The sequence below is a fragment of the Pseudophryne corroboree genome, chromosome 5, assembly GCF_028390025.1.
Source record: "Pseudophryne corroboree isolate aPseCor3 chromosome 5, aPseCor3.hap2, whole genome shotgun sequence".
NCBI lineage: Eukaryota > Metazoa > Chordata > Amphibia > Anura > Myobatrachidae > Pseudophryne > Pseudophryne corroboree.
Genome location: NC_086448.1, coordinates 576,079,521 through 576,106,908, shown reverse-complemented (window position 1 = coordinate 576,106,908; position 27,388 = coordinate 576,079,521). Strand labels below are relative to the sequence as shown.

The 27,388-nt window shown below is 44.5% G+C and overlaps 1 protein-coding gene across 7 annotated transcripts in view; it reads left to right on the top strand.

The window, feature by feature from the left end:
- The window catches only part of ZNF236 (zinc finger protein 236), a 531,150-nt gene that overhangs the window by 464,831 nt on the left and 38,931 nt on the right, over positions 1-27,388 (top strand). For all 7 annotated transcript variants that reach the window (XM_063923335.1, XM_063923337.1, XM_063923334.1 and 4 more), the window contains exons 29-31: positions 7,187-7,315; positions 9,228-9,422; positions 9,892-10,021. In XM_063923335.1, coding sequence (XP_063779405.1) covers positions 7,187-7,315; positions 9,228-9,422; positions 9,892-10,021 — 454 coding nt within the window. The remainder of the gene's footprint in view (positions 1-7,186; positions 7,316-9,227; positions 9,423-9,891; positions 10,022-27,388) is intronic.

Genomic DNA, 27,388 nt, shown 5'->3' with positions numbered 1-27,388 from the left:
TGCACAGAAAGATAATCCTGTCGTCAAAAGACAGGATTTAGCTCCTGTGGTGGTTACACAGCTCTCACCTACTAGAGGGACGCAGGTTTGGGATTCAGGACTGGGTCCTTGTAACCACGGAAGCAAGTCTCCGAGGCTGGGGAGCAGTCTCTCAGGGAGAAAACTTCCAGGGACATTGGTCACAACACGAAGCCTGCCTTCACATAAACGTTCTGGAGCTAAGAGCCATTTACAACGGCCTTCAACAAGTGGTACATCTTCTTCAAGACCGTCCCGTGCAGATCCAGGCGGACAATGTAACAGCAGTCGCATACATAAACAGGCAGGGCGGAACGAAAAGCAGAGGGTAATGGCAGAGGCGACAAAAATCCTCAGCTGGGCAGAAAAACATCTACAAGCTCTGTCGACAATATTCATTCCGGGAGTAGACAACTGGGAAGCAGACTTCCTCAGCAGACACAATCTCCATCCAGGAGAGTGGGGCCTCCACCAAGAAGTCTTCGCAGAGATGACAAGTCTTTGGGGAGTTCATCAAATAGACATGATGGCATCTCGTCTCAACAAGAATCTTCAGAGATACTGTTCCAGGTCGAGAGACCCTCAAGCAGTAGCAGTGGATGCACTGGTGACCCAGTGGGTGTTTCCGTCAGTGTATGTCTTCCCTCCACTTCCGCTGATCCCAAAAGTACTCAGGATCATAAGAAAAACAAAGATTCGAGCAATCTTCATTGCCCCAGACTGGCCGAGGGCTTGGTACCCAGATCTTCAGCAGTTACTCATAGGAGATCCTCGGCCTCTTCCTCCTCGAGAGGACCTGCTGCAGCAGGTGCCGTGTGTGTACCAAGACTTACCGTGGCTACGTTTGACGGCATGGTTGTTGAGCGCCGTATCCTAGCCAGGAAGGGTATTCCCGAGGAGGTCATCCCCACCCTTATTCAGGCCAGAAAGGGAGTAACGTCGAAACATTACTACCGTATTTGGAGAAAATATGTATCTTGGTGTGACTCCAAGAAAGCTCCTACGGAAGAGTTTTATTTAGGACGTTTTCTCCATTTTTTGCAGGATGGTGTGGAGGCGGGCCTCCGATTGGCATCAATCAAGGTCCAGATTTCGGCCTTGTCCGTGTTCTTCCAGAAACAATTGGCCTCTCTTCCAGAGGTTCAGACCTTTGTGAAAGGGGTTCTGCACATCCAGCCTCCATTCGTGCCTCCAGTGGCACCATGGGACCTTAACGTGGTATTGCAGTTCCTTCAATCGGATTGGTTTGAGACTCTGCAAAAGATAGAGTTGAAGTTTCTCACTTGGAAAGTGGTGATGCTTTTGGCTTTGGCACCCGCAAGGCGGGTGTCTGAATTGGGGGCCTTGTCTCACAAGAGCCCTTACCTGATCTTCCATGAAGATAGGGCAGAGTTGAGGACTCATCAACATTTTCTTCCGAAGGTGGTTTCATCTTTCCACATAAACCAACCTATTGTAGTGCCAGTAGTTACTGACACATTCACTGATTCAAAATCTCTAGATGTGGTTAGAGCTTTGAAAATCTATGTCGCTAGAACGGCTTGTATACGGAAAACAGAGGCTCTGTTTGTCCTGTATGCTCACAACAAGATTGGCTGTCCTGCTTCCAAGCAGACCATTGTACGTTGGATTAAAAATACGATTTAGCAAGCTCATACTATGGCTGGATTGCCGTTACCGACGTCGGTAAAGGCCCACTCCACTAGGAAGGTGGGCTCATCCTGGGCGGCTGCCCGGGGGGATATCGGCTTTACAACTTTGCCGAGCAGCTACTTTGTCAGGGTCAAACACATTTGCTAAGTTCTACAAGTTTGACACCTTGGCCGATGAGGACCTCAAGTTTGGTCAATTGGTGCTGCAGGGTCATCCGCACTCTCCCGCCCGTACTGGAGCTTTGGTATAGACCCCATGGTCTTGATGTCGTCCCCAGCATCCTCTAGGACGTATGAGAAAATAGGATTTTGATAACCTACCGGTAAATCCTTTTCTCCTAGTCCGTAGAGGATGCTGGGCGCCCGTCCTAGTGCGTATTTTACCTGCAGTTTAGTTATTACAGTTACACAAGTTGTGTTATTTTAGTTCAGCATGTTGCTGCAATTGGTTCATGCCTGTTGGCGTGTGTTATGCTGAATGCCATGTGTGCAGCATGGTTGAGGGTGTGAGTTGGTAGATACAGTATCTCACCACTAGTTAAGTAATTCCTTTCCTCGAAATGTCAGTCTCCCTGGGCACAGTTCCTACAACTGAGGCCTGGAGGAGGGGCATAGAGGGAGGAGCCAGTTCGCACCCAATGAAAAGTCTTTAGAGTGCCCATGTCTCCTGCGGATCCCATCTATACCCCATGGTCTTGATGTCGTCCCCAGCATCCTCTGCGGACTAGGAGAAAAAGATTAACCGGTAGGTTATCAAAATCCTATTTTTCATTGTCCATGCCCCATGTGGCATTTGGCCACACCCATTTTTGTGGCGCGTGTGCCTTCGGCGCGCGCACACAGTTCCTGTAAGACATTTTTTCTACTTGCACCACTGGGGGATACTCCTCTTTGTAAGTGTATTCCCAGCACTTCAGGGATCACTGTGTGCCTGTGAAACACAGTATGAAAGCATGCCCATTAGATTGCTGTGAATTGCCAATGCTGGATATTTATTATATTTGATTGTTATTTATTGAATTAATACTAATTTTACATAGATACTTGAGCTGTTCTCTTGAATCACTTAACCTTAGGGTTCTAACTAGGGATGTGTGAGTGGTGCCGCTGCAGAGTGCAGGGCTCTGTGGGTAGCACTGTCGCTGCCCAAAAGTCCTTGCATCTGGCTAGCAGGGTGCCTGGAACGGCACTCTGCATCAAGAAATTCTGCTGCAGTGGCATCTAGCGTGTCCTCTAGATTGCTCAAGGCAGGCACTCTGTAGTCTGTGCAGGCCCTTAGAGCCTCCTTAGCAGGTTCTCCACTATCGATGGTACAAAACAATTCGCCCTGACCCCTATCCCATTGTAATTTGTATTTATTTATTATTTCCTACTTGGTGCCGGGACAAAGAGACTAGCTCTGCCCCAATGCACTCACAAAGCCCTGCCCCCTGGCTCTGATTGGCCTGCAGCCCAGTGACTAATTGAGCAGGGATGAACACTGGTGGGTGAAATCACCAAAGTTTTCCCTGTGGGAAAAATCATTGAAGTTTCCCCTATGGTTTTATTCCATCAAGGTTACCAGCAATTATACCATCAATGGTGAACAACATTGTTATCCCAATAATGGCCATCGCTATCATGAGGATACTCTGTGGCCGTGCTGCACTTACCGGCACCAGTGGCCCGCCCAATTTGAAATCTCATTGGTCAGTAGCATGGCCAGCACAGTGCTCAGCGAAGCCCTGTTACAGTACTGCTTCTCCCTGAGGATCAGTAGTATTATGCAATATTCCAGTGGTGAAAGCATACAGTACTATCACCATTGGAAAATATCTGTTTTTTCATACTATAACTTTTTGTCCCTTGAACAAAGTCCTGTTTTCAGCACCTTTTTTAATAGATGAGTAGTTTTTCCAGTATTTTACTCCCCAGTTTATCTTAATTTCTTTTGTCAGTAAATTTATTTACATATTCTTGCTGCCTATTTAGTCTATATTTCCCATTGAGATACCCTACTTAATTTGAGAAAAGCAAGATGTTTTATTATTAATTACTGTATAAAAATACTATTTGTATGATCCAAAGATCCTCTATATGGTAGTCAATCCCGGGATCTAAAATTGGCCGGGATTCAGTCACTGGATTGGAGATTCCTATCCCAGGGATTTCGGGATTGGCCACCACCTTGTTTTTTTTTCTATGCCGGGCAGCGTTGAGTGTCCTCAGGAGGCTCAGACGCTGCCTGGCTCCTCATGCTCAGCTCCCTCTGCCCCAGCTGTGCGCACTGAAGTCAGAAGTAACAATGCGCAGCCAACCGCCACCCTGCACTGCCCCGCTTCTCACCTCCTCTCCTCACAGCTACTGTCCCTCCCAGATTAGGGTGAGTTAGCACGGCGATTTACGTTGAAAATAAACCAATCCTGGGTATCCAGGGATCAATAATTTTTAAATCCTGATTCCAGGAATTGAACAAATTGCCCTGGATTTGTCACCATAATCCTCTGTGGCAGTGGTTCCCAAACTGTGTGCCGTGTCTCTTTGGGGTGCCTCGGGACACTTGCAGGGGTGCCTCGGGTTGGTGGTCCAGAACCAATTCAAATTCTGCATGGTCAATGAAAAAAGCAAAACCAGTGTTAATGGGTGCCAATCATAAAATATATTGACAATCAGAAGCAAACCTTGTCCCTCACCACATAAGTTACCCTAAGGATGACCTATAAAGACAATTTACGTAATTGAATATTTCTTTCTACATTTTTCAATAAGAAACTATTGGCTTAGGGGTGCCGTGCAAAAAATTCTGATACTTTAGGGTGCCGTGATTCAAAAAAGTTTGGAAACCACTGCTCTATGGGGTTTATGTGTAATGGTGCAATGCAGTGATCGGTCCTGATTTATTGTAGCTCGGGAAACCCATTTTACCAGTTATCATCCATTCCTACATACAGTGCACCTACACTTTTGTGTGTGTGACTCCTGCAGATAATTTATGCCTTTATTAACTTAATTTGTGTTTCTGGGGTTTATTCTTCATTTCAAGTCACCACTTTCCAGCAATTTTAAGCATTTAGGGCAAAACATTGTACATATAGATTAACTGCAAATTAAAAATTCAGGTATGAAGTTATTTTAAGGGTCTGTACAAAAAAAATCCTAAATGTACAATATTATTTATTTTGAATGAGGCAGAGCAGAATATACTGTGTGCATCCATGTATGTATGTGTGTGTGTGTGTGTGTGTGTGTGTATGTGTATGTGTATATATAATATATATATATATATATATATATATATATATACAGTGTATCCAGAAAGTATTCCCACACCTCAGTTCTTCCACATTTTGTTATGTTACAGCCTTATTACATTTATTACATTTTTACTTATTACATTTTTTGCAAATTTATAAAAAAAAAAAAATAGAAATCACATGTACATAAGTATTCACAGCCATTGCTCAATACTTTGTTGATGCACCTTTGGCAGCAATTACAGCCTCAAGTCTGTTTGAATATGATGCCACAAGCTTGGCACACCAATCTTTGGGCAGTTTCACCCATTCCTTTTGGCAGCACCTCTCAAACTCCATCAGGTTGGATGGGAAGCGTCAGTGCACAGCCATTTTCAGATCTCTCCAGAGATATTCAATCAGATTCAAGTCTGGGCTCTGACTGGGCCACTCAAGGACATTCACAGAGTTGTCCTGAAGCCACTCATTTGATATCTTGTCTGTGTGCTTAGGGTCGTTGTCCTGTTGAAAGATGAACCGTCAGCTCAGTTGCGTGTTTGACAGAAGCATGCTTTAGGAACCTATATAAATGTGTTCCCTGGCTGTGGCATTAACTCCTTGACTATTGGAGCCCTGTGCTGGTTTAAAAAACACGGGAGACCCCTACACCCTCCTTCCCCCGTATTTTTTGGAACCCGGACCGGTCCAAGAGCCCAGTGCTGGTTGTTAAAATATGGGGGACCCCTACACAATTTTTCCCCTGTATTTTTACACCCAGGACAGACTCAGAGCCTGGGGCTGGTTATGCTTTGGGGGGACTGTACATCTTAATTTTTTTTACTTTAACGGTTTCTTTACTTTTACAGACAGTAGCAAGCACGGATCTCATTTACCTGTGCATGCTTCCATCAATCTAGCAGACAGAAGCTAGTCTATTTATTGGAGATATTTTGGTAATGTTTACAACTCACACCCTATTAGATTGCCCGAGATGCAATAGCAAAACATCTGTATGCGAGTTTTGCCATTGCGAGTTTTGGGATTTCAGGAAACATGTGAGTTTGAATGTTTCCACTCCCCATTACATTGGTCAAGTTTGCAAAATGTGCGAGTTTAGCGCTAAACTCGCACATTTGTGCAACCCAGACCCCATTACATCCCACCAATGGTTAACATACTTCAAATAACATTACTAGTGCATCTGCAATTTCCCGACAACATTGTGCCTTTGGCATTTTGACTGATAGGTGTGGACAAAGCATACCCATACCTTTGTCCTTTCAAACTCACTTGATACATGAGTTGAAATGCCCGGCTCCAAGTTATGTAGGTTAGAAAAAAAGCTGTCTTGTATCACGGCTGGACCCACAGAACAAAACTTCAAACATAATCAACTCATTAAGGGCCTCAGTTAAAGATGTATCGAAGTATATTTTTATGGTGTAAATATATCCATTTCTGTATTGTCATGTGCTCCAAAATGCATCATTTTTGTAAGTGTCAGTGACTAATAGACTTGCAGCACCTTATGTCTGGAGAAGCGGAACAAAGGTGGCAAAATGTTAACTTTGTACAGTGAGAACATTTAAGAACATTTACTTGCAAGGTCGGAATATCTGTAGATATGATCTTATGAGACTTAGGGGGACATTTACTAAGCAGTGATAAGAGTGGAGAAGTGAGCCAGTGAAGAAGTTGCTCCATCAACCAATCAGCAGCTCTGTATAATTTTATAGTATGCAAATTATAGATGTTACTTCAGTGCTGATTGGTTGCCATAGGCAACTTCTCCACTGGCTCACTTCTCCGCTCTTATCACTGCTTAGTAAATGTCCCCCATAGATCATTAGTCATCCTCACATTCACTTCTTAGGAGACATGTTTTTTGCAGGTACTGGTGACAAGGTATAAAGATATATAGTTATGATGAGAGCACCAACAGTTTTCTTTCCATTAGCATTGTTGGGTTCCTGAGTGAATGTGATATTTTATGGTCAGATGTCCACTATATATTTTGTTGTTTTTAGTCTTAAATTTATGTGAATGAGAAAAATAGTAACTTGCTTAAACCACACTATCAAGTACCCCTTTCTTTTTCTTTTTCTACCATATAAATATTTAGTTAACATATGATCAAGCCTTCCAGAACCTATAATATAGACAGCATTGGTCAACTACTTTCAATATCTGCTTATTTACATACAATGATTATACACATAGGAAATACAATATTTACAATATAACATGGCTAGTTTTCCTGCAACTAATGTTTCATGTATTAAGAGAATGTTTCTTCTCCAATAGACCCAGCAGTTCCCTGGCATTCTGTCTGAAAACAGCTTATCTGGACAAAGTGGTACTGGCTCCCAGCAGGTGATATTGGTGAGCCATGCAACGCAGCCATCCAGCAGTGACAGTGACCTGAATTACCAGGTACTTTTCAAACATCTATTAACATATTGGCAGCAATTACTTTTATTTCTCATATCTACTTGAATGAGAACTGCTATCAATATTGCATTTTCTTGGACATACATAATTAAAAAGCTGTGACATTTCTACTTCACCAATGTAGTGTATGACCTTTGCTATGAGGGGAGATGTACTAAGCCTGAAAAGTGATAAATATCACTGTGATAAAGCACCAGCCAATCGGCTCCTAACTGCCATGTTACAGGCTGTGTTTGAAAAATGACAGTTAGGAGCCGATTGGCTGGTACTTTATCACTGTGATATTTATCACTTTTCAGGCTTAGTACATCTGGCCCATTATCTGAAGAGTTTGAACTATAATCTAACCTCTAACACACATTTACTGCCTGACGGTGTCCCTGCTACTGGTAGCAATAAAGTTAAGTTGTTTTAAAGCTCAAAATGATTCTTCTGCTCAGCTTGGCAGGATATCTAGGATTTACCTTCCATAAAATAAGATTAATAAGACTTCTAAAGCCTTATAAGCTAACAAAGGGAGACGGTGTTCTTTACATTTCACATCATAACCTTTACACGCAAATAATGCAAACTATGGGGGTCATTCTGACCCGTTCGAATGCAGCAATTCTTTGCTACGGTGCGAACAGGTCGGAAATGCGCGGCGGGCGCATTGCGCTCGCGCGTCGTTGCCTGGCGACGATCGTCCCCGGGCAATGCCGCCGCCAGCGACAAATGTGATCGCAAGAAGATGGACAGGCGGGAGGCTTTCTGGGGCGGATACTCACTGTTTCCAGCCGTTTTCGGGGAGTGGTAAGAAGAATACAGGCGTGTCCAGGCGAATGGAGGGTGGATGTCTGATGTCAGGACCGGGACCTTCATCGCTGGATCCGTCGCACTGGGTAAGTAGCTGCAGGGCTACTCTTGTTTTGAGTGAAACTTTTTTTTAGCATAGCAGGGCTGCATAAGCATTCGCAGCCCTGCTATGCTAAAATACACTCCCCCATAGGCGGCGTCTAGATGATCGCACGAGCAGCAAAAAGTTGCTATGTGCGATCAACTCTTAATGACCCCCTATGTTGCTATGGTAAATGCATGGATATTGTTTGGCTTTATGATTCTGCTAAGCAGGCTTGCATGGAAATTTTTTCCACTTTGTGATAAAGGTTAGTATGTTTTTTACATTATTGTTGGTTTTCTCGTGAAACTGGTATAATTATCCATGCAAATCGCAGAGTTTTAGCAACATACATTGGTTTCAGTCATGGAATATAGCCCTTGATCTTAGTTTAATTTGCAAATACTGTATAAAGTATCACATATCAGTATTATGGACCTCATGTAGCAAGGAATGCAGTTTCTGCTATAAAGCAGTTGCTGCAATCAAATAGTTGCCGTCCAGAAATAGAGAAAAAAATGCCAATTTCAGAAATTGAGAATGCATCGCAATGTGTGTATTCTGATCGCAAAACCATACGCAATTACCAGAACATTAAAGATTTTTTCCCATCTGTGCCAGGCAAGGTCGTCCACAATTTTGGTGACACAAGAGGCTGGAAGTGGTCATCGCTCACGTCAGGGGCCCTCCTTAAAAATGCCTGGACACACCTGCGTTTTTTCAGCCACACCCAGAAAATGGCAGGTTTCCGCCCAGTAACATAGGCTTCCTGTCAGTAAAATAGCGGCTGCATTACTATTACGATGTGTACGCAATTTATGTTGCTATTTTCCCTCACGCATGTGCAGTGTAAACGCTGCACATGCATAGTTATTCGATAATCGGCCGTATTGCGATTGTCAAATTTTGCAATCCAACCTGAATAAGGCCCTATGACTGGTATTTTAGGAATAGTGTCAATTTGGCAAAAACCCTCTATTTATACAATCTATTTTTGATGCACTTTGTATTTTATAGGTTACAGATGAATCTCTTATTGAAAAGAACAGCGATATAGATAAGCACGACCGAATACATCAGTGCTTTGAATGCAATCATTGCTTTCCTTCAGCATCAATATTAGCCGAGCACAATAAAGAGACTCATGGCAAGGAACGGATTCATGTGTGCCACCTGTGCAATAAAGCCTTCAAGAGAGCTTCCCATTTGAAAGTAGGACTGTGTTATTGTAGATCTTTAACATGGAATGATTATTTTCCTAGACGATATAACAATGGGAGTGTGATAAATTTCCATTTTATTTTTACAGCCATATAATTGTAATGTGATTATTATAAAGTGGGAAAATGTATATATCGCGTGGTGACCTACTTTAAATTAGTTTAGTTCTTAACTACATTTACATTTGGGGTGGAAAAAAAAAATATCACCCTAGAGGTCCGTAAACTGCTTCCTGCTAACATTATTTCCTAGGTTCCATCAAAAGCATTGAGAGGTGTGTTTCTACATGGAGCTACAGTATACAAGCAGCACACACCATTTTAAAATGGTGTATGATAATTGTGTCCAACGCCCATGGCTAATCAGGAGCATTTTAAGGTGTATTGTTTCACTTGATTTGTGTTATTGTGTATATATAAACTGTTTTTTAAGTTTTAATGTACGATTACAAATTTTGCAGGAGCATATGCAGACACATCAGCCTGGGCCTTCACGAAGTTCTCAGATGCCAAAATTATTTCATTGTGATACATGTGATAAAGCATTTGCTAAGCCAAGTCAACTTGAAAGACACAGTCGCATTCATACAGGTACAGTTTTGTATGTAGGGGAAAACTGTAATAAAATATTTGATATTAACTAGTGCCACATGATTATTTATGTGTATATAATGTAAAAGTAAGCAGGCATTGGGTGCAATTCTGTCTATGCATTATCAGTACAGGGCCGCACCCAAAGTCTTTACTTTTACACTGCTACCTCCTTCTCGTCCCTTCTGATTATCGAGGATGGCCCCTTGAAGAAAGGGGGCCCAGGACGCATTTTCCCCTACTGTGAGCTACCATTCTCTTTGCAAGACAAGCAGCTGCCTCCTCCTCCTCTCAGAGGCGGAGCTTCTGTCTGGGCAGGCTGGAAAGGGAGATAATAGTAGCTGAAGGAGGCAAAGCTGAACTGGCTTACAGGGAGCAGTGGGGATGAGTTTATAGTGCTGGCTGCTGCTAATATTAAGCATAGCATTGTGAATAAGATACATTTCGGCAAAAAGACACCCAACGTTAGCAGAGTTGCACAGGAACTGCCGTCTCACTCAAGCCAGGCATCTCGCGGTGCAAGTCCTATTAAGGCTAGATATATGAAGACACATCTGTATGGCTACCTTACGTTTAGGTTTGTCAGCTCCCCTGTGGGATTTCCTAGTGCTTCTGAAATACTAGACTGCCCCAACTTTCTTCTTATCCCCTAAAATTTACCTTGGACTGATGCACACACGAGTGCCAGGAATACCCAGCAGTCATATCTCCAAGCCATTCTGACAGTGAGGACAAAAGTATTGGTAATCGTGTTGGAGTCCCATAGAATTAGGATTGTTTTATTTCAATGACACAGTGAGGAGGTATTTACATTTTCACTGCTGCCAGTTTTACAGATTGATGGTTTTATATAGTTTTTGTTAGTACAGAACTTCTGTTTTTAAAAATTTAAATATACAGTAGATGGTTTTCTTGTAATGAGCATACAGCATATGCAGCTACAAAATCTATAATACAGATGTGTTCCTCATCTAGCCTCCGTACGTAATGAGTCAGGGCGCATGAGAGCCGCCAGAACGAGTGTCTTTTTTTTCCCACCAAACATGCATCTTATGCGCATTGCTATTTGAATAAGATGCACAGGCAGACTCTGCTGATTAAAATGATATTCAGCATGATTATTTTCTGTGTGTGACTGTGTCTGTATCTGCATGCAAAATGCTACAGTACATTACAGTGTTTTCCAGGATGAAATAATGCACAAAAAGACGTTTGGCATTAGTAAACATGCTCATGGAGGGGTAGATATGAGTAAGAAGGGGGAGGGGGAAAAGAGATGAGAGCTAGAAGGGTGGGGGGTGGGGAACATTTGTGTGAGAGAGAAACAGACAGATAAGGGGGGCAGGAGGAACAGAGATGAGAGAGATGGGGTACACAGATGAGTGATGGGACAGATATGATATAGAAAAGGACAAACAGAAAGACAGAAATGAGAGAGAGACATGGAAAAGTGAGAATAGAGATGAGTGACAGTTGTGGGAGGGTATAAATAAGAGAAAGGCAGGGGGTCAAAGATGAGAGAGATAGACTGGCAGAGGTGGGACAGAGATGAGAAGGTAGGAGAAGACAGAAGAACAATAAAAAAAAATTGCAATGCAGGAACGGTAGCTAGCGACCCAGCAAATGACAAGACCAAAATACTAGTAAAACAATTATAATATGAAGGCCTGCTGCATTTTATAATCAAGCCAATATGTGAACAATAACTAACACTTATGAGAAAGAATATGTTGTATACTGTCTCCCGGAATGGTAGACATGGCTTACAATGTGTGGGTAGGAGTTTGTCCTGCTAGAAGTCCCATGGCAACTTAATTTGCTTCTAAATTACTTTGGCACAGACGCTATTGATGCAAAGCTTGCCTGCTTTTAATTCTCAATATGTTCCCTGTAAAAAGTAGCTTTGGCCCTCATTCCGAGTTGTTCGCTCGCTAGCTGCTTTTAGCAGCATTGCACACGCTAGGCCGCCGCCCTCTGGGAGTGTATCTTAGCTTAGCAGAATTGCAAACGAAAGATTATCAGAATTGCGAATAAATAATTCTTAGCAGTTTCTGAGTAGCTCGAGACTTACTCCTACACTGCGATCAGCTCAGCCCGTTTCGTTCCTGGTTTGATGTCACAAACACGCACTGCGTTCGGCCAGCCACTCCCCCGTTTCTCCAGACACTCCCGCGTTTTATCCTGGCACGCCTCCGTTTTTCCGCACACTCCCAGAAAACGGTCAGTTTCCGCCCAGAAACACCCACTTCCTGTCAATCACACTCCGATCACTTCAACGTGAAAATTCTTCGTTCGGGCGTGAGTAAATCTACTAAGTTTTGTGCTAAAATACTTAGCACATGCGCGCTGCGTACCATTCGCATGCGCATTTTTGCCTTAATGGCTCCGTTGCGAAAATCGGCAACGAGCGAACAACTCGGAATGACTTCCATTGTTGGGCAGTGCGTGCTGTATCGTGCTGGTTTATGTGACAGACCCGTGATGCAGAGAATAGTCTGAGTGTTCATTTTCTGAGCAATTAAGAGACATTTTCTTTCCTTCAACGGGACTATCCTGAAGTGATATTTGTTTATGTAGTTGCATTAATCTGTTTCTGAAAAGCCCTGGGTATCATTTTATTGTCTGAATTAATGTGCAAACTGTTGTATCCTAACAATTCCCCTGAGATTTTGCCTTCTAAATGTCATTAAGTAGACAATATATGCAACAGTCTCAGAAGGGTATTTTATTCATGATGCATATTCTGAGATGCAACACATTTTCTAATAATTGCTTCAATTTTCATTCTTTATACCAATTTTACTTTGTGCATGCTTAGATTTAAACCCATAGGCAATACATTTAAATAGCCAACAAATTCAGCAAGCAAAGAATAAAAGTGCTTTATTATAAGAGGAAATGATTGTGTACTAACACAATGTAAAAGTTTTTGTAGATACCAATTAGCATACAGTACTAATAATACTATACTTGCAAATTACAAATGATAATCATATTTATTTCTAGAGAAATGCAGGAGTCACAATTTGTGTTTCATTTGTGTATCCACGTTTAAATGGTGTTTTCAACTGTATTAAATTCCTTTTCTGACCAATAATAGTGCTTTTGTTGGGCTTCTTCACTGGAACCTCCACTATTGGCCCTATTTGCAGAACACTGGCACTAACTGAAAGCCTTAGAACTGCTTTGATGGATTTCTCCTTCAGATTTAAAGGTGCTCACCAAAAGTCCCAGCTCTAAGTTAGTGTTGGGACCCTGCTAAGTACAGCATATGGTGCTATTACTTATAGAGCTGTGAATTTAGCACAAGGGTCATATAAAGTGGTAACACCTTGGGTGGAATCCAGTTAGGTGCGATGAAACATTGGGAGTGAAAAACTGGAGTTTTCAATGATTTTTCCCAATGTTTCACTGATATTTTTTTATGGGTTATCCAATTAGATCTCCCGTAAAAAAAAACCAGAGCGAAATTCAATTGTGGGCGAAAAAAAAACAGGCAATTCAATTCTGGTCTGGGCAAAAAACATAGGATCTGGGATAAGTTTCCGGACCATGTGTTTTCGTGATCGCGGCTGCATACAAATAGCACTTCCCAGGGATTTTGTTGCGGGATCTCAGTGGGTCCCAAAAAAAATCTGCGATAAGTGATTGGGCTAATTGGATATCCTCCGGGGGATCAATTAAATTACCATGGCTAATTGAATTCCCCGTATAACTGTTCTGTGGTTGCTCATTCCTTGACTTTTAGTAGCCATGTCTGACATTTCACCGCATAAGGATTAGAATACTGGCATTGGTTTATATTGGCTGGGGGTAGGTGTTAACATTCCAAAAGGTTATTTAAAGCTCTTGTCTAAACGCTTATAATGAATTGTATCATTAATACCATTAATTAAAATATTATTTATAAAAAAATAAATTCCTATGAAACTTGATAAAAATTATATGAATCTTGTTATTAATACTTCACAAAAAGCTTAGGAGGAAATGTCCATTGATTGTATTACTGATATTAAAGAGGATCAGTCAGCTACACAGTCTTTAAGCTTCTTTGACACTTCTTCAAAAAGCCTTTCTGTATTCAGTCATGTCTCCTACATTAATTAAAGGTTGACCTCAATTTCCATTAATAGGCACTACTTTAGATTGAAAACATTTCTTCTAAGAAACAATTTTTTTTAGTTAATTAAATATTTGTAAGAAGTACACTGTAAAAAAAAATATATATGTGCAAGTTGTTTTATATTACATTTCTGATTATAATCATTTATAGTATGTATAGCTATAAGAAATGTTCCTTATTCATTTACACAAACTAGAATTTACCCAGACAACTTGAATCATAATTTAACCAAAGAAAAGAACCAAAAACACAACCACGTGGCTGACATACTTAATTCACATGCATCATTTATTGAATACTATTCAGCAGTATACTGATTACAGGGTGACATGAAAGGGGTATCAGCCATATTTCTCTAACGTCCTAGTGGATGCTGGGGACTCCGAAAGGACCATGGGGAATAGCGGCTCCGCAGGAGACTGGGCACAAAGTAAAAGCTTTAGGACTAGCTGGTGTGCACTGGCTCCTCCCCCTATGACCCTCCTCCAAGCCTCAGTTAGGATTTTGTGCCCGAACGAGAAGGGTGCAATCTAGGTGGCTCTCCTGAGCTGCTTAGAGTAAAAGTTTAAATAGGTTTTTTTATTTTCAGTGAGACCTGCTGGCAACAGGCTCACTGCATCGAGGGACTAAGGGGAGAAGAAGCGAACTCACCTGCGTGCAGAGTGGATTGGGCTTCTTAGGCTACTGGACATTAGCTCCAGAGGGACGATCACAGGCCCAGCCATGGATGGGTCCCGGAGCCGCGCCGCCAGCCCCCTTACAGAGCCAGAAGAGTGAAGAGGTCCGGAAAATCGGCGGCAGAAGACGTCCTGTCTTCAATAAGGTAGCGCACAGCACCGCAGCTGTGCGCCATTGCTCTCAGCACACTTCACACTCCGGTCACTGAGGGTGCAGGGCGCTGGGGGGGGCGCCCTGGGACGCAATGAAAATACCTTAAATGGCTAAAAATACATCACATATAGCTCCTGGGCTATATGGATGTATTTAACCCCTGCCAGTTTTCCACAAAAAAGCGGGAGAAAGGCCGCCGAAAAAGGGGCGGAGCCTATCTCCTCAGCACACATGCGCCATTTTTTCCTCACAGCTCCGTTGGAGGAAGGCTCCCTGACTCTCCCCTGCAGTCCTGCACAACAGAAACAGGGTAAAACAAGAGAGGGGGGGCACTAAATTGGCATATTAATATATACAGCAGCTATATTAGGGAAAAACACTTATATAAGGTTATCCCTGTATATATATAGCGCTCTGGTGTGTGCTGGCAAACTCTCCCTCTGTCTCCCCAAAGGGCTAGTGGGGTCCTGTCCTCTATCAGAGCATTCCCTGTGTGTGTGCTGTGTGTCGGTACGCTGTGTCGACATGTATGAGGAGGAAAATGGTGTGGAGGCGGAGCAATTGCCTGTGTTAGTGATGTCACCCCCTAGGGAGTCGACACCTGACTGGATGGTCTTATGGAAAGAATTACGTGATAGTGTCGGCACTTTACAAAAGACTGTTGACGACATGAGACAGCCGGCAAATCAGTTAATACCTGTACAGGCGTCTCAAACACCGTCAGGGGCTATAAAACGCCCGTTACCTCAGGTCGATACAGACACTGACACTGACACGGACACTGACTCCAGTGTCGACGGTGAGGAAACAAACGTATTTTCCAGTAGGGCCACACGTTACATGATCACGGCAATGAAGGAGGTTTTGAACATTTCTGATACTACAAGTACCACAAAAAAGGGTATTATGTGGGGTGTGAAAAAACTACCCGTAGTTTTTCCTGAATCAGATGAATTAAATGAGGTGTGTGATGAAGCGTGGGTTTCCCCCGATAAAAAACTGCTAATTTCTAAAAAATTATTGGCATTATACCCTTTCCCACCAGAGGTTAGGGCGCGTTGGGAAACACCCCCTAGCGTAGATAAGGCGCTCACACGCTTATCAAAACAAGTGGCGTTACCGTCCCTTGATACGGCCGCCCTCAAGGAACCAGCTGATAGGAAGCTGGAAAATATCCTTAAAAGTATATACACACATACTGGTATTATACTGCGACCAGCAATCGCCTCAGCCTGGATGTGCAGTGCTGGGGTGGCTTGGTCGGATTCCCTGACTGAAAATATTGATACCCTGGACAGGGACAATATATTATTGACTATAGAGCATTTAAAGGATGCATTTCTATATATGCGAGATGCACAGAGGGATATTTGCACTCTGGCATCAAGAGTAAGTGCGATGTCCATTTCTGCCAGAAGAGGATTATGGACGCGACAGTGGTCAGGGGATGCGGATTCCAAACGGCATATGGAAGTATTGCCGTATAAAGGGGAGGAGTTATTTGGGGTCGGTCTATCGGACCTGGTGGCCACGGCAACGGCTGGAAAATCCACCTTTTTACCCCAAGTCACCTCGCAGCAGAAAAAGATACCGTCTTTTCAGGCTCAGTCCTTTCGTCCCCATAAGGGCAAGCGGGCAAAAGGCCACTCATATCTGCCCCGGGGCAGAGGAAGGGGAAAAAGACTGCAGCAAACAGCCTCTTCCCACGAACAGAAGCCCTCCCCCGCTTCTGCCAAGTCCTCAGCATGACGCTGGGGCCTTACAAGCGGACTCAGGCACGGTGGGGGCCCGTCTCAAGAATTTCAGCACGCAGTGGGCACACTCGCAAGTGGACCCCTGGATCCTGCAGGTAGTATCTCAGGGGTACAAATTGGAATTCGAGACGTCTCCCCCTCGCCGGTTCCTGAAGTCTGCTTTACCAACGTCTCCCCCCGACAGGGAGGCGGTATTGGAAGCCATTCACAAGCTGTATTCCCAGCAGGTGATAATCAAGGTACCCCTCCTACAACAGGGAAAGGGGTATTATTCCACGCTGTTTGTGGTACCGAAGCCGGACGGCTCGGTGAGACCCATTTTAAATCTGAAATCCTTGAACACTTACATAAAAAGGTTCAAGTTCAAGATGGAGTCACTCAGAGCAGTGATAGCGAACCTGGAAGAAGGGGACTATATGGTGTCTCTGGACATCAAGGATGCTTACCTCCATGTCCCAATTTGCCCTTCTCACCAAGGGTACCTCAGGTTTGTGGTACAGAACTGTCACTATCAGTTTCAGACGCTGCCGTTTGGATTGTCCACGGCACCCCGGGTCTTTACCAAGGTAATGGCCGAAATGATGATTCTTCTTCGAAGAAAAGGCGTCTTAATTATCCCTTACTTGGACGATCTCCTGATAAGGGCAAGGTCCAGAGAGAAGTTAGAGGTCGGAGTAGCACTATCTCAAGTAGTACTACGACAGCACGGATGGATTCTAAATATTCCAAAATCACAGCTGATTCCGACGACACGTCTGCTGTTCCTAGGGATGATTCTGGACACAGTACAGAAAAAGGTGTTTCTCCCGGAGGAGAAAGCCAAGGAGTTATCCGACCTAGTCAGGAACCTCCTAAGACCAGGCCAAGTGTCAGTACATCAATGCACAAGGGTCCTGGGAAAGATGGTGGCTTCTTACGAAGCGATTCCATTCGGCAGATTCCACGCAAGAACTTTTCAGTGGGATCTGCTGGACAAATGGTCCGGATCGCATCTTCAAATGCATCAGCGGATAACCCTGTCTCCAAGGACAAGGGTGTCTCTCCTGTGGTGGTTACAGAGTGCTCATCTCCTAGAGGGCCGCAGATTTGGCATTCAGGATTGGGTCCTGGTGACCACGGATGCCAGCCTGAGAGGCTGGGGAGCAGTCACACAGGGAAGAAATTTCCAGGGCTTGTGGTCAAGCATGGAAACGTCACTTCACATAAATATCCTGGAACTAAGGGCCATTTACAATGCCCTAAGTCAGGCAAGACCTCTGCTTCAGGGTCAGCCGGTGTTGATCCAGTCGGACAACATCACGGCAGTCGCCCACGTAAACAGACAGGGCGGCACAAGAAGCAGGAGGGCAATGATGGAAGTGGCAAGGATTCTTCGCTGGGCGGAGAATCATGTGATAGCACTGTCAGCAGTGTTCATTCCGGGAGTGGACAACTGGGAAGCAGACTTCCTCAGCAGACACGATCTTCACCCGGGGGAGTGGGGACTTCACCCAGAAGTCTTCCACATGATTGTGAACCGTTGGGAAAAACCAAAGGTGGACATGATGGCGTCCCGCCTCAACAAAAAACTGGACAGATATTGCGCCAGGTCAAGGGACCCTCAGGCAATAGCTGTGGACGCTCTGGTAACACCGTGGGTGTACCAGTCAGTGTATGTGTTCCCTCCTCTTCCTCTCATACCAAAAGTACTGAGAATCATAAGAAGGAGAGGAGTAAAGACTATACTCGTGGCTCCGGATTGGCCAAGAAGGACTTGGTACCCGGAAATTCAAGAGATGCTCACGGAAGACCCGTGGCCTCTACCTCTAAGAAAGGACCTGCTCCAGCAGGGACCATGTCTGTTCCAAGACTTACCGCGGCTGCGTTTGACGGCATGGCGGTTGAACGCCGGATCCTGAAGGAAAAAGGCATTCCGGATGAAGTCATCCCTACCCTGATCAAAGCCAGGAAGGATGTAACCATACAACATTATCACCGTATTTGGCGTAAATATGTTGCGTGGTGCGAGGCCAGGAAGGCCCCTACAGAGGAATTTCAACTGGGTCGTTTCCTGCATTTCCTGCAAACAGGACTGTCTATGGGCCTCAAATTAGGGTCCATTAAGGTTCAAATTTCGGCCCTGTCAATATTCTTCCAAAAAGAACTGGCTTCTGTTCCTGAAGTTCAGACGTTTGTCAAGGGAGTACTGCATATACAGCCTCCTTTTGTGCCTCCAGTGGCACCTTGGGATCTCAATGTAGTTTTGGGATTCCTAAAATCACATTGGTTTGAACCACTCACCACTGTGGACTTAAAATATCTCACATGGAAAGTGGTAATGCTGTTAGCCCTGGCTTCAGCCAGGCGTGTCTCAGAATTGGCGGCTTTATCCTATAAAAGCCCTTACCTAATTTTTCATACGGACAGGGCAGAATTGAGGACTCGTCCTCAATTTCTTCCTAAGGTGGTTTCAGCATTTCACTTAAACCAGCCTATTGTGGTGCCTGCGGCTACTAGGGACTTGGAGGATTCCAAGTTGCTGGACGTAGTCAGGGCCCTGAAAATATATGTTTCCAGGACGGCTGGAGTCAGAAAATCTGATTCGCTGTTTATCCTGTATGCACCCAGCAAGCTGGGTGCTCCTGCTTCTAAGCAGACGATTGCTCGTTGGATTTGTAGTACAATTCAGCTTGCACATTCTGTGGCAGGCCTGCCACAGCCAAAATCTGTAAAAGCCCATTCCACACGGAAAGTGGGCTCATCTTGGGCGGCTGCCCGAGGGATCTCGGCTTTACAACTTTGCCGAGCAGCTACTTGGTCAGGGGCAAACACGTTTGCTAAATTCTACAAATTTGATACCCTGGCTGAGGAGGACCTGGAGTTCTCTCATTCGGTGCTGCAGAGTCATCTGCACTCTCCCGCCCGTTTGGGAGCTTTGGTATAATCCCCATGGTCCTTTCGGAGTCCCCAGCATCCACTAGGACGTTAGAGAAAATAAGAATTTACTTACCGATAATTCTATTTCTCATAGTCCGTAGTGGATGCTGGGCGCCCATCCCAAGTGCGGATTGTCTGCATTACTTGTACATAGTTATTGTTACAAAAATCGGGTTATTGTTGTTGTGAGCCATCTTTTCAGAGGCTCCTTCTGTTATCATGCTGTTAACTGGGTTCAGATCACAAGTTGTACGGTGTGATTGGTGTGGCTGGTATGAGTCTTACCCGGGATTCAAAATCCTTCCTTATTGTGTACGCTCGTCCGGGCACAGTATCCTAACTGAGGCTTGGAGGAGGGTCATAGGGGGAGGAGCCAGTGCACACCAGCTAGTCCTAAAGCTTTTACTTTGTGCCCAGTCTCCTGCGGAGCCGCTATTCCCCATGGTCCTTTCGGAGTCCCCAGCATCCACTACGGACTATGAGAAATAGAATTATCGGTAAGTAAATTCTTATTTTTACAGTATATTTAATTATGGTAAGCTAGTAGCAATCCACATTGGTCACTGGCTTACTTTAGACTCCCCAAACAATGGTAATGAGATTGCAACAGAAATGTGCTCATTCACACCAGAATTTCTGTTTGCATTGTGTATACAAAAACGTTTGCCATATTCTTGAGTGTTTGATTTATGAATGTTTGATATTTATAGTTAACAATTCTGTCTCTTCACTCTTAGAAACTAACACACCAAATCACGTGGTTTTATCCCACACTTGATTCTCAACTGCATTTCAGACATGTGACTGCAGGATCATAACACATCACATAATGGAGCAGATGTATTAAGCCTGGAGAAGTGATAAAGCAGTGATAAGTGCAAGGTGATAACGCACTAGCCAAACAGTTCCAATATGTAAATAGGCAGTTAGGAGCTAATTGGCTGGTACGTTATCACCTTGCACTTAACACTGATTTATCACTTCTCCAGGCATAATACATCAGCCCCAATGTACATTTTACATGTAGTAAAGACTTTTATGGGCTCCTGGGACATATATGACACCCACCCTCCCTCCTTTTATCAACAATGTAACAATGGAAAGGTGCTGGTCATATATTTCTACTGTCATGTGTGCTTTACCCTACAGGTTTCTCCCTGCCGTGGTGTCTGGAGGAAGAGACTCTAGTTCTCACAGCAGCTTACCACTTCTGGGGAGGAACTCTACGTAGAGCACCATTGACTCTCATTGTTGGTAGCATCAGTGCCCTATACAGTTTTCTTACATCATAGAGCAACTGCGTGAGCACCATGTTATGCTGGGCATACAGGTGCAGATAAAATGCCTGTCAGACCTGGAAAATGTATTGTTAAGGGTTCCCTGAGGACTGGCGTTGGGAAACACCACTTTAAACCATGCTTCTCAAATACAGTCCTTGGGACATGCTAAGGAGGAAATTTACTAAAGGTCGATGTTGGTCGATTTCATCTTTTTAAAATTGCTGAAAATCTATTTTAAATCGATGTTGTTCTTTCAGGGCCAAAACATACATTTATAAATATTTAAAAATGAATATTAAAAAATCACCTCTTAGCAAATGTGTGTTTTAGCCGCTAAAACACAATATCGATTGTGATCGACTGTAAATTGATTAAAATCAACCTTTAGTAAATTCTCCCCTAACAGTGCATGTTTTCAGATCTTCTTGCTGGAGCACTAGTGCATTCATTACTGACACACATTTCAAAAAGATCCACAAGTGGCACTAATATTTGTGCTTGTGATTCTTTGAGGTGTTACTTGCGGATTGGAGTTGGGAAACACTGCTCTAGACCAGAGCTTCTCAAATTCAGTCCATGGGATACACGTTTTTCATATCTATCAGCTGGAACAAAAACGTATTCATTACTGACTCACTTTTTAAAAGATCCACAGGTGTTTCTCATTATTTCGTTTGTGATTCTGTGTGGAGACCATTGTGCACAAAGATTTGTAACAAACGTTAATTAAATAAATGTTGTTTAAATTAAGTAATTGAGTTATTTAATTGAGAACAACGAGTTGACAGAAACACTATGGGCTCTAATCCCTTTCCAAATTAATCAAGTAATTTCTTTGGTGTTTGAGTCACCTGAAGACCCATTATACTAAGCTTTCATTATTAGAATAGTATAGAGTTTAAATTGTAAAAAAGATTGCTTTTAAAAATGGCAGTGTACATTCTGGAGGCCTAAATGAATGATTCAACTATAATCCTATATATATATATATATATATAAAACATAGCAGAATGACAGCACTCAGTAAAAATAAAATAAAATTGACATGGTGGTGCAGGGTCCTGGAAATTGATACAGACAAGAAAAAAGGGGTTTATTCCTTACAGAAGAAACATCTGGATATGATCCTAGTACTACAGCTCGATGGCCGTTTCAACTCTCCGTGACGAAAACCACGGAGAGTTGAAATGGCCGTCGGGCTGTAGTACTAGGATCATATCCTGATGTTTCTTCTGTAAGGAATAAACCCCTTTTTTCTTTTCATCATCAAAACGTGAGTGCTGGTCTCTTTCTTTTCAAAGTGAGTCCAGTGTCTGTGTATATATATATATATATATATATATATATATACTGCATATATATATATATATATATATATATATATATATAAGGATCCTGATGAAGGGGAGCATATCCCTGAAACATAGGGGGGTCATTCCGAGTTGTTCGCTCGTTATTTTTTTCTCGCAACGGAGCGATTAGTCGCGAATGCGCATGCGCAATGTCCGCAGTGCGACTGCGCCAAGTAAATTTGCTATGCAGTTAGGAATTTTACTCACGGTTTCTCTGACGTCCTAGTGGATGCTGGGACTCCGTAAGGACCATGGGGAATAGCGGCTCCGCAGGAGACAGGGCACAAGAATAAAAGCTTTAGGATCAGGTGGTGTGCACTGGCTCCTCCCCCTATGACCCTCCTCCAGTTGGATTTTTGTGCCCGAACGAGAAGGGTGCAGGCTAGGTGGCTCTCCTGAGCTGCTTAGAATAAAAGTTTAATTTAGGTTTTTTTTATTTTCAGTGAGTCCTGCTGGCAACAGGCTCACTGCATCGTGGGACTAAGGGGAGAAGAAACGGACTCACCTGCGTGCAGAGTGGATCGGGTTTCTTAGGCTACTGGACATTAGCTCCAGAGGGACGATCACAGGTTCAGCCTGGATGGGTCACCGGAGCCGCGCCGCCGTCCCCCTTACAGAGCCAGAAGAGACGAAGAGGTCCGGTGAAATCGGCGGCAGAAGACGATCCTGTCTTCAGACTAACGTAGCGCACAGCACCGCAGCTGTGCGCCATTGCTCTCAGCACACTTCACACTCCGGTCACTGAGGGTGCAGGGCGCTTGGGGGGGGAGCGCCCTGAGACGCAATATAGATGACAAATACCTTAGGTGGCAAAAGAATACATCACATATAGCTCCTGGGCTATATGGATGTATTTTAACCCCTGCCATTTTTACACAAAAAAGCGGGAGATAAGGACGTCGTGAAGGGGCGGGGCCTATCTCCTCAGCACACAAGCGCCATTTTCCCTCACAGTTCCGCTGGAAGGACGGCTCCCTGACTCTCCCCTGCAGTCCTGCTTCAGAATCAGGGTAAAAAAGAGAAGGGGGGGCACTATTGGCAGCAAATGACAATATAAACAGCAGCTATAAGGGAATAACACTTATATAAGGTTATCCCTGTATATATATATATAGCGCTGGGTGTGTGCTGGCAGACTCTCCCTCTGTCTCTCCAAAGGGGCTCGTGGGGTCCTGTCCTCTATCAGAGCATTCCCGGTGTGTGTGCTGTGTGTCGGTACGTGTGTGTCGACATGTATGAGGAGGAAAATGATGTGGAGGCGGAGCAATTGCCTGCGTTAGTGATGTCACCCCCTAGGGAGTCGACACCTGACTGGATGATCGTGTTCAAACAATTAAGTGATAATGTCAACACTTTGCAAAAAACTGTTGACGACATGAGACAGCCGGCAAATCAATTAGTGCCTGTCCAGGCGTCTCAGACACCGTCAGGGGCCCTAAAACGCCCGTTACCTCAGTGGGTCGACACAGACCCAGACACAGATACGGAGTCTAGTGTCGACGGTGATGAGTCGAACGTAATGTCCAGTAGGGCCACACGTTACATGATCACGGCAATGAAGGAAGCATTGCACATTTCTGACACTACAAATACCACTAAGAAGGGTATTATGTGGGGGGTGAAAAAACTACCAATAGTTTTTCCTGAGTCAGATGAATTGAATGAGGTATGTGATAAAGCGTGGGTTTCTCCCGACAAAAAACTGCTAATTTCTAATAAATTATTGGCACTATATCCTTTCCCATCAGAGGTTAGAACACGTTGGGAAACACCCCCTAGGGTAGATAAGGCGCTCACACGTTTATCAAAACAAGTAGCGTTACCGTCTCCTGATACGGCCACCCTCAAAGAACCAGCTGATAGAAGGCTGGAAAATATTCTAAAAAGTATATACACACATACTGGTGTTATACTGCGACCAGCAATCGCTTCAGCCTGGATGTGCAGTGCTGGAGTCGCGTGGTCGGATTCCCTGACTGAAAATATTGATACCCTGGATAGGGACAATATATTGTTAACTATAGAGCATTTGAAGGATGCATTACTATATATGCGTGATGCACAGAGGGATATTTGCACCCTGGCATCAAGAGTAAGTGCTATGTCCATCTCTGCCAGAAGAACGTTATGGACGCGTCAGTGGTCAGGGGATGCGGATTCCAAACGACATATGGAAGTATTGCCGTATAAAGGGGAGGAGTTATTTGGGGCTGGTCTTTCGGACCTGGTGGCCACGGCAACGGCTGGAAAGTCCACCTTCTTACCCCAGGTCACTTCACATCAACAGAAAAAGACACCGTCTTTTCAAACTCAGTCCTTTCGTTCCCATAAATACAAGCGAGCAAAAGGCCTTTCCTTTCTGCCCCGGGGCAGAGGAAGAGGAAAAAGACTGCACCATGCAGCCGCTTCCCAGGATCAGAAGCCTTCCCCTGCTTCTGCCAAGTCTTCAGCATGACGCTGGGGCTTTACAAGCAGACTCAGGCTTGGTGGGGGCCCGTCTCAAGAATTTCAACGCGCAGTGGGCTCACTCGCAAGTGGATCCCTGGATTCTACAGGTAGTATCGCAGGGGTACAAACTGGAATTCGAGGCGTTTCCCCCTCGCCGGTTCCTGAAGTCTGCTCTGCCAAAGTCTCCCTCCGACAGGGAGGCAGTTCTGGAAGCCATTCACAAGCTGTATTCCCAGCAGGTGATAATCAAGGTACCCCTCCTACAACAAGGAAAGGGTTATTATTCCACGCTGTTTGTGGTACCGAAACCGGACGGCTCGGTGAGACCAATTTTAAATCTGAAATCCTTGAACACTTACATAAAAAGGTTCAAATTCAAGATGGAATCACTCAGAGCGGTGATAGCGAACCTGGAAGAAGGGGACTATATGGTGTCTCTGGACATCAAAGATGCTTATCTCCACGTCCCAATCTACCTTTCTCACCAAGGGTATCTCAGGTTTGTAGTACAAGACTGTCATTATCAGTTTCAGACGCTGCCGTTTGGGTTGTCCACGGCACCTCGGGTCTTTACCAAGGTAATGGCCGAAATGATGATTCTTCTTCGAAGAAAAGGCGTATTAATTATCCCTTACTTGGACGATCTCCTGATAAGGGCAAGGTCCAGGGAACGGTTAGAAGTCGGAGTAGCACTATCTCAGATAGTGTTACGTCAGCACGGGTGGATCCTAAATATTCCAAAATCGCAGCTGATTCCAACGACACGTCTTCTGTTCCTAGGAATGATTCTGGACACAGTCCAGAAGAAGGTTTTTCTCCCGGAGGAGAAGGCCAAGGAGTTATCCGAGCTAGTCAGGAACCTCCTAAAACCAGCCCAGGTGTCAGTGCATCAGTGCACGAGGGTCCTGGGAAAAATGGTGGCTTCTTACGAAGCAATTCCATTCGGAAGATTCCATGCAAGAACGTTTCAGTGGGATCTACTGGACAAATGGTCCGGTTCGCATCTTCAGATGCAGCAGCGGATAACCCTGTCACCAAAGACAAGGGTGTCTCTCCTGTGGTGGTTGCAGAGTGCTCATCTTCTAGAGGGCCGCAGATGCGGCATTCAGGATTGGATCCTGGTGACCACGGATGCAAGCCTGAGAGGCTGGGAGCAGTCACACAGGGAAAAAACTTCCAGGGCTTGTGGTCAAGCATGGAAACATCTCTTCATATAAACATTCTGGAACTACGGGCCATTTACAATGCCCTAAGTCAAGCGAAACCCCTGCTTCAGGGTCAGGCGGTATTGATCCAATCGGACAACATCACGTCAGTCGCCCACGTAAACAGACAGGGCGGCACGAGAAGCAGGAGGGCAATGGCAGAGGCTGCAAGGATTCTTCGCTGGGCGGAAAATCATGTGATAGCTCTGTCAGCAGTGTTCATTCCGGGAGTGGACAACTGGGAAGCAGACTTCCTCAGCAGACACGACCTTCACCCGGGAGAGTGGGGACTTCACCCAGAAGTCTTCCACCTGATTGTAAACCGTTGGGAAAAACCAAAGGTGGACATGATGGCGTCACGTCTAAACAAAAAATTAGACAGATATTGCGCCAGGTCAAGGGACCCTCAGGCAATAGCGGTGGACGCTCTGGTGACACCGTGGGTGTACCAGTCAGTGTATGTGTTCCCTCCTCTGCCTCTCATACCAAAAGTACTGAGAATCATAAGAAGGAGAGGAGTAAGAACGATACTCGTGGTTCCGGATTGGCCAAGAAGGACTTGGTACCCGGAACTTCAGGAGATGCTCACGGAAGACCCGTGGCCTCTACCTCTAAGAAAGGACCTGCTCCAGCAGGGGCCTTGTCTGTTCCAAGACTTACCGCGGCTGCGTTTGACGGCATGGCGGTTGAACGCCGGATCCTGAAGGAAAAAGGCATTCCAGATGAAGTCATCCCTACCCTGGTCAAAGCCAGGAAGGATGTAACCGCAAAACATTATCACCGCATTTGGCGAAAATATGTTGCGTGGTGTGAGGCCAAGAAGGCCCCTACAGAGGAATTTCAACTGGGTCGTTTCCTCCATTTCCTGCAAACAGGACTGTCTATGGGCCTAAAATTAGGGTCCATTAAGGTTCAAATTTCGGCCCTGTCGATTTTCTTCCAGAAAGAACTGGCTTCAGTACCTGAAGTTCAGACATTTGTAAAAGGGGTACTGCATATACAACCTCCTTTTGTGCCTCCAGTGGCACCTTGGGATCTCAATGTTGTTTTGAGGTTCCTTAAGTCACATTGGTTTGAACCACTCACCACTGTGGACTTAAAATATCTCACATGGAAGGTGACGATGCTGTTAGCCCTGGCTTCAGCCAGGCGTGTGTCAGAATTGGCGGCTTTATCATATAAAAGCCCTTACTTAATTTTTCATTCTGACAGGGCAGAATTGAGGACTCGTCCTCAATTTCTCCCTAAGGTGGTTTCTGTTTTTCACATGAACCAACCTATTGTGGTGCCTGCGGCTACTAGGGACTTGGAGGACTCCAAGTTACTTGACGTTGTCAGGGCCCTGAAAATATATGTTTCCAGGACGGCTGGAGTCAGAAAGTCTGACTCGCTGTTTATCCTGTATGCACCCAACAAGCTGGGTGCTCCTGCTTCTAAGCAGACTATTGCTCGTTGGAT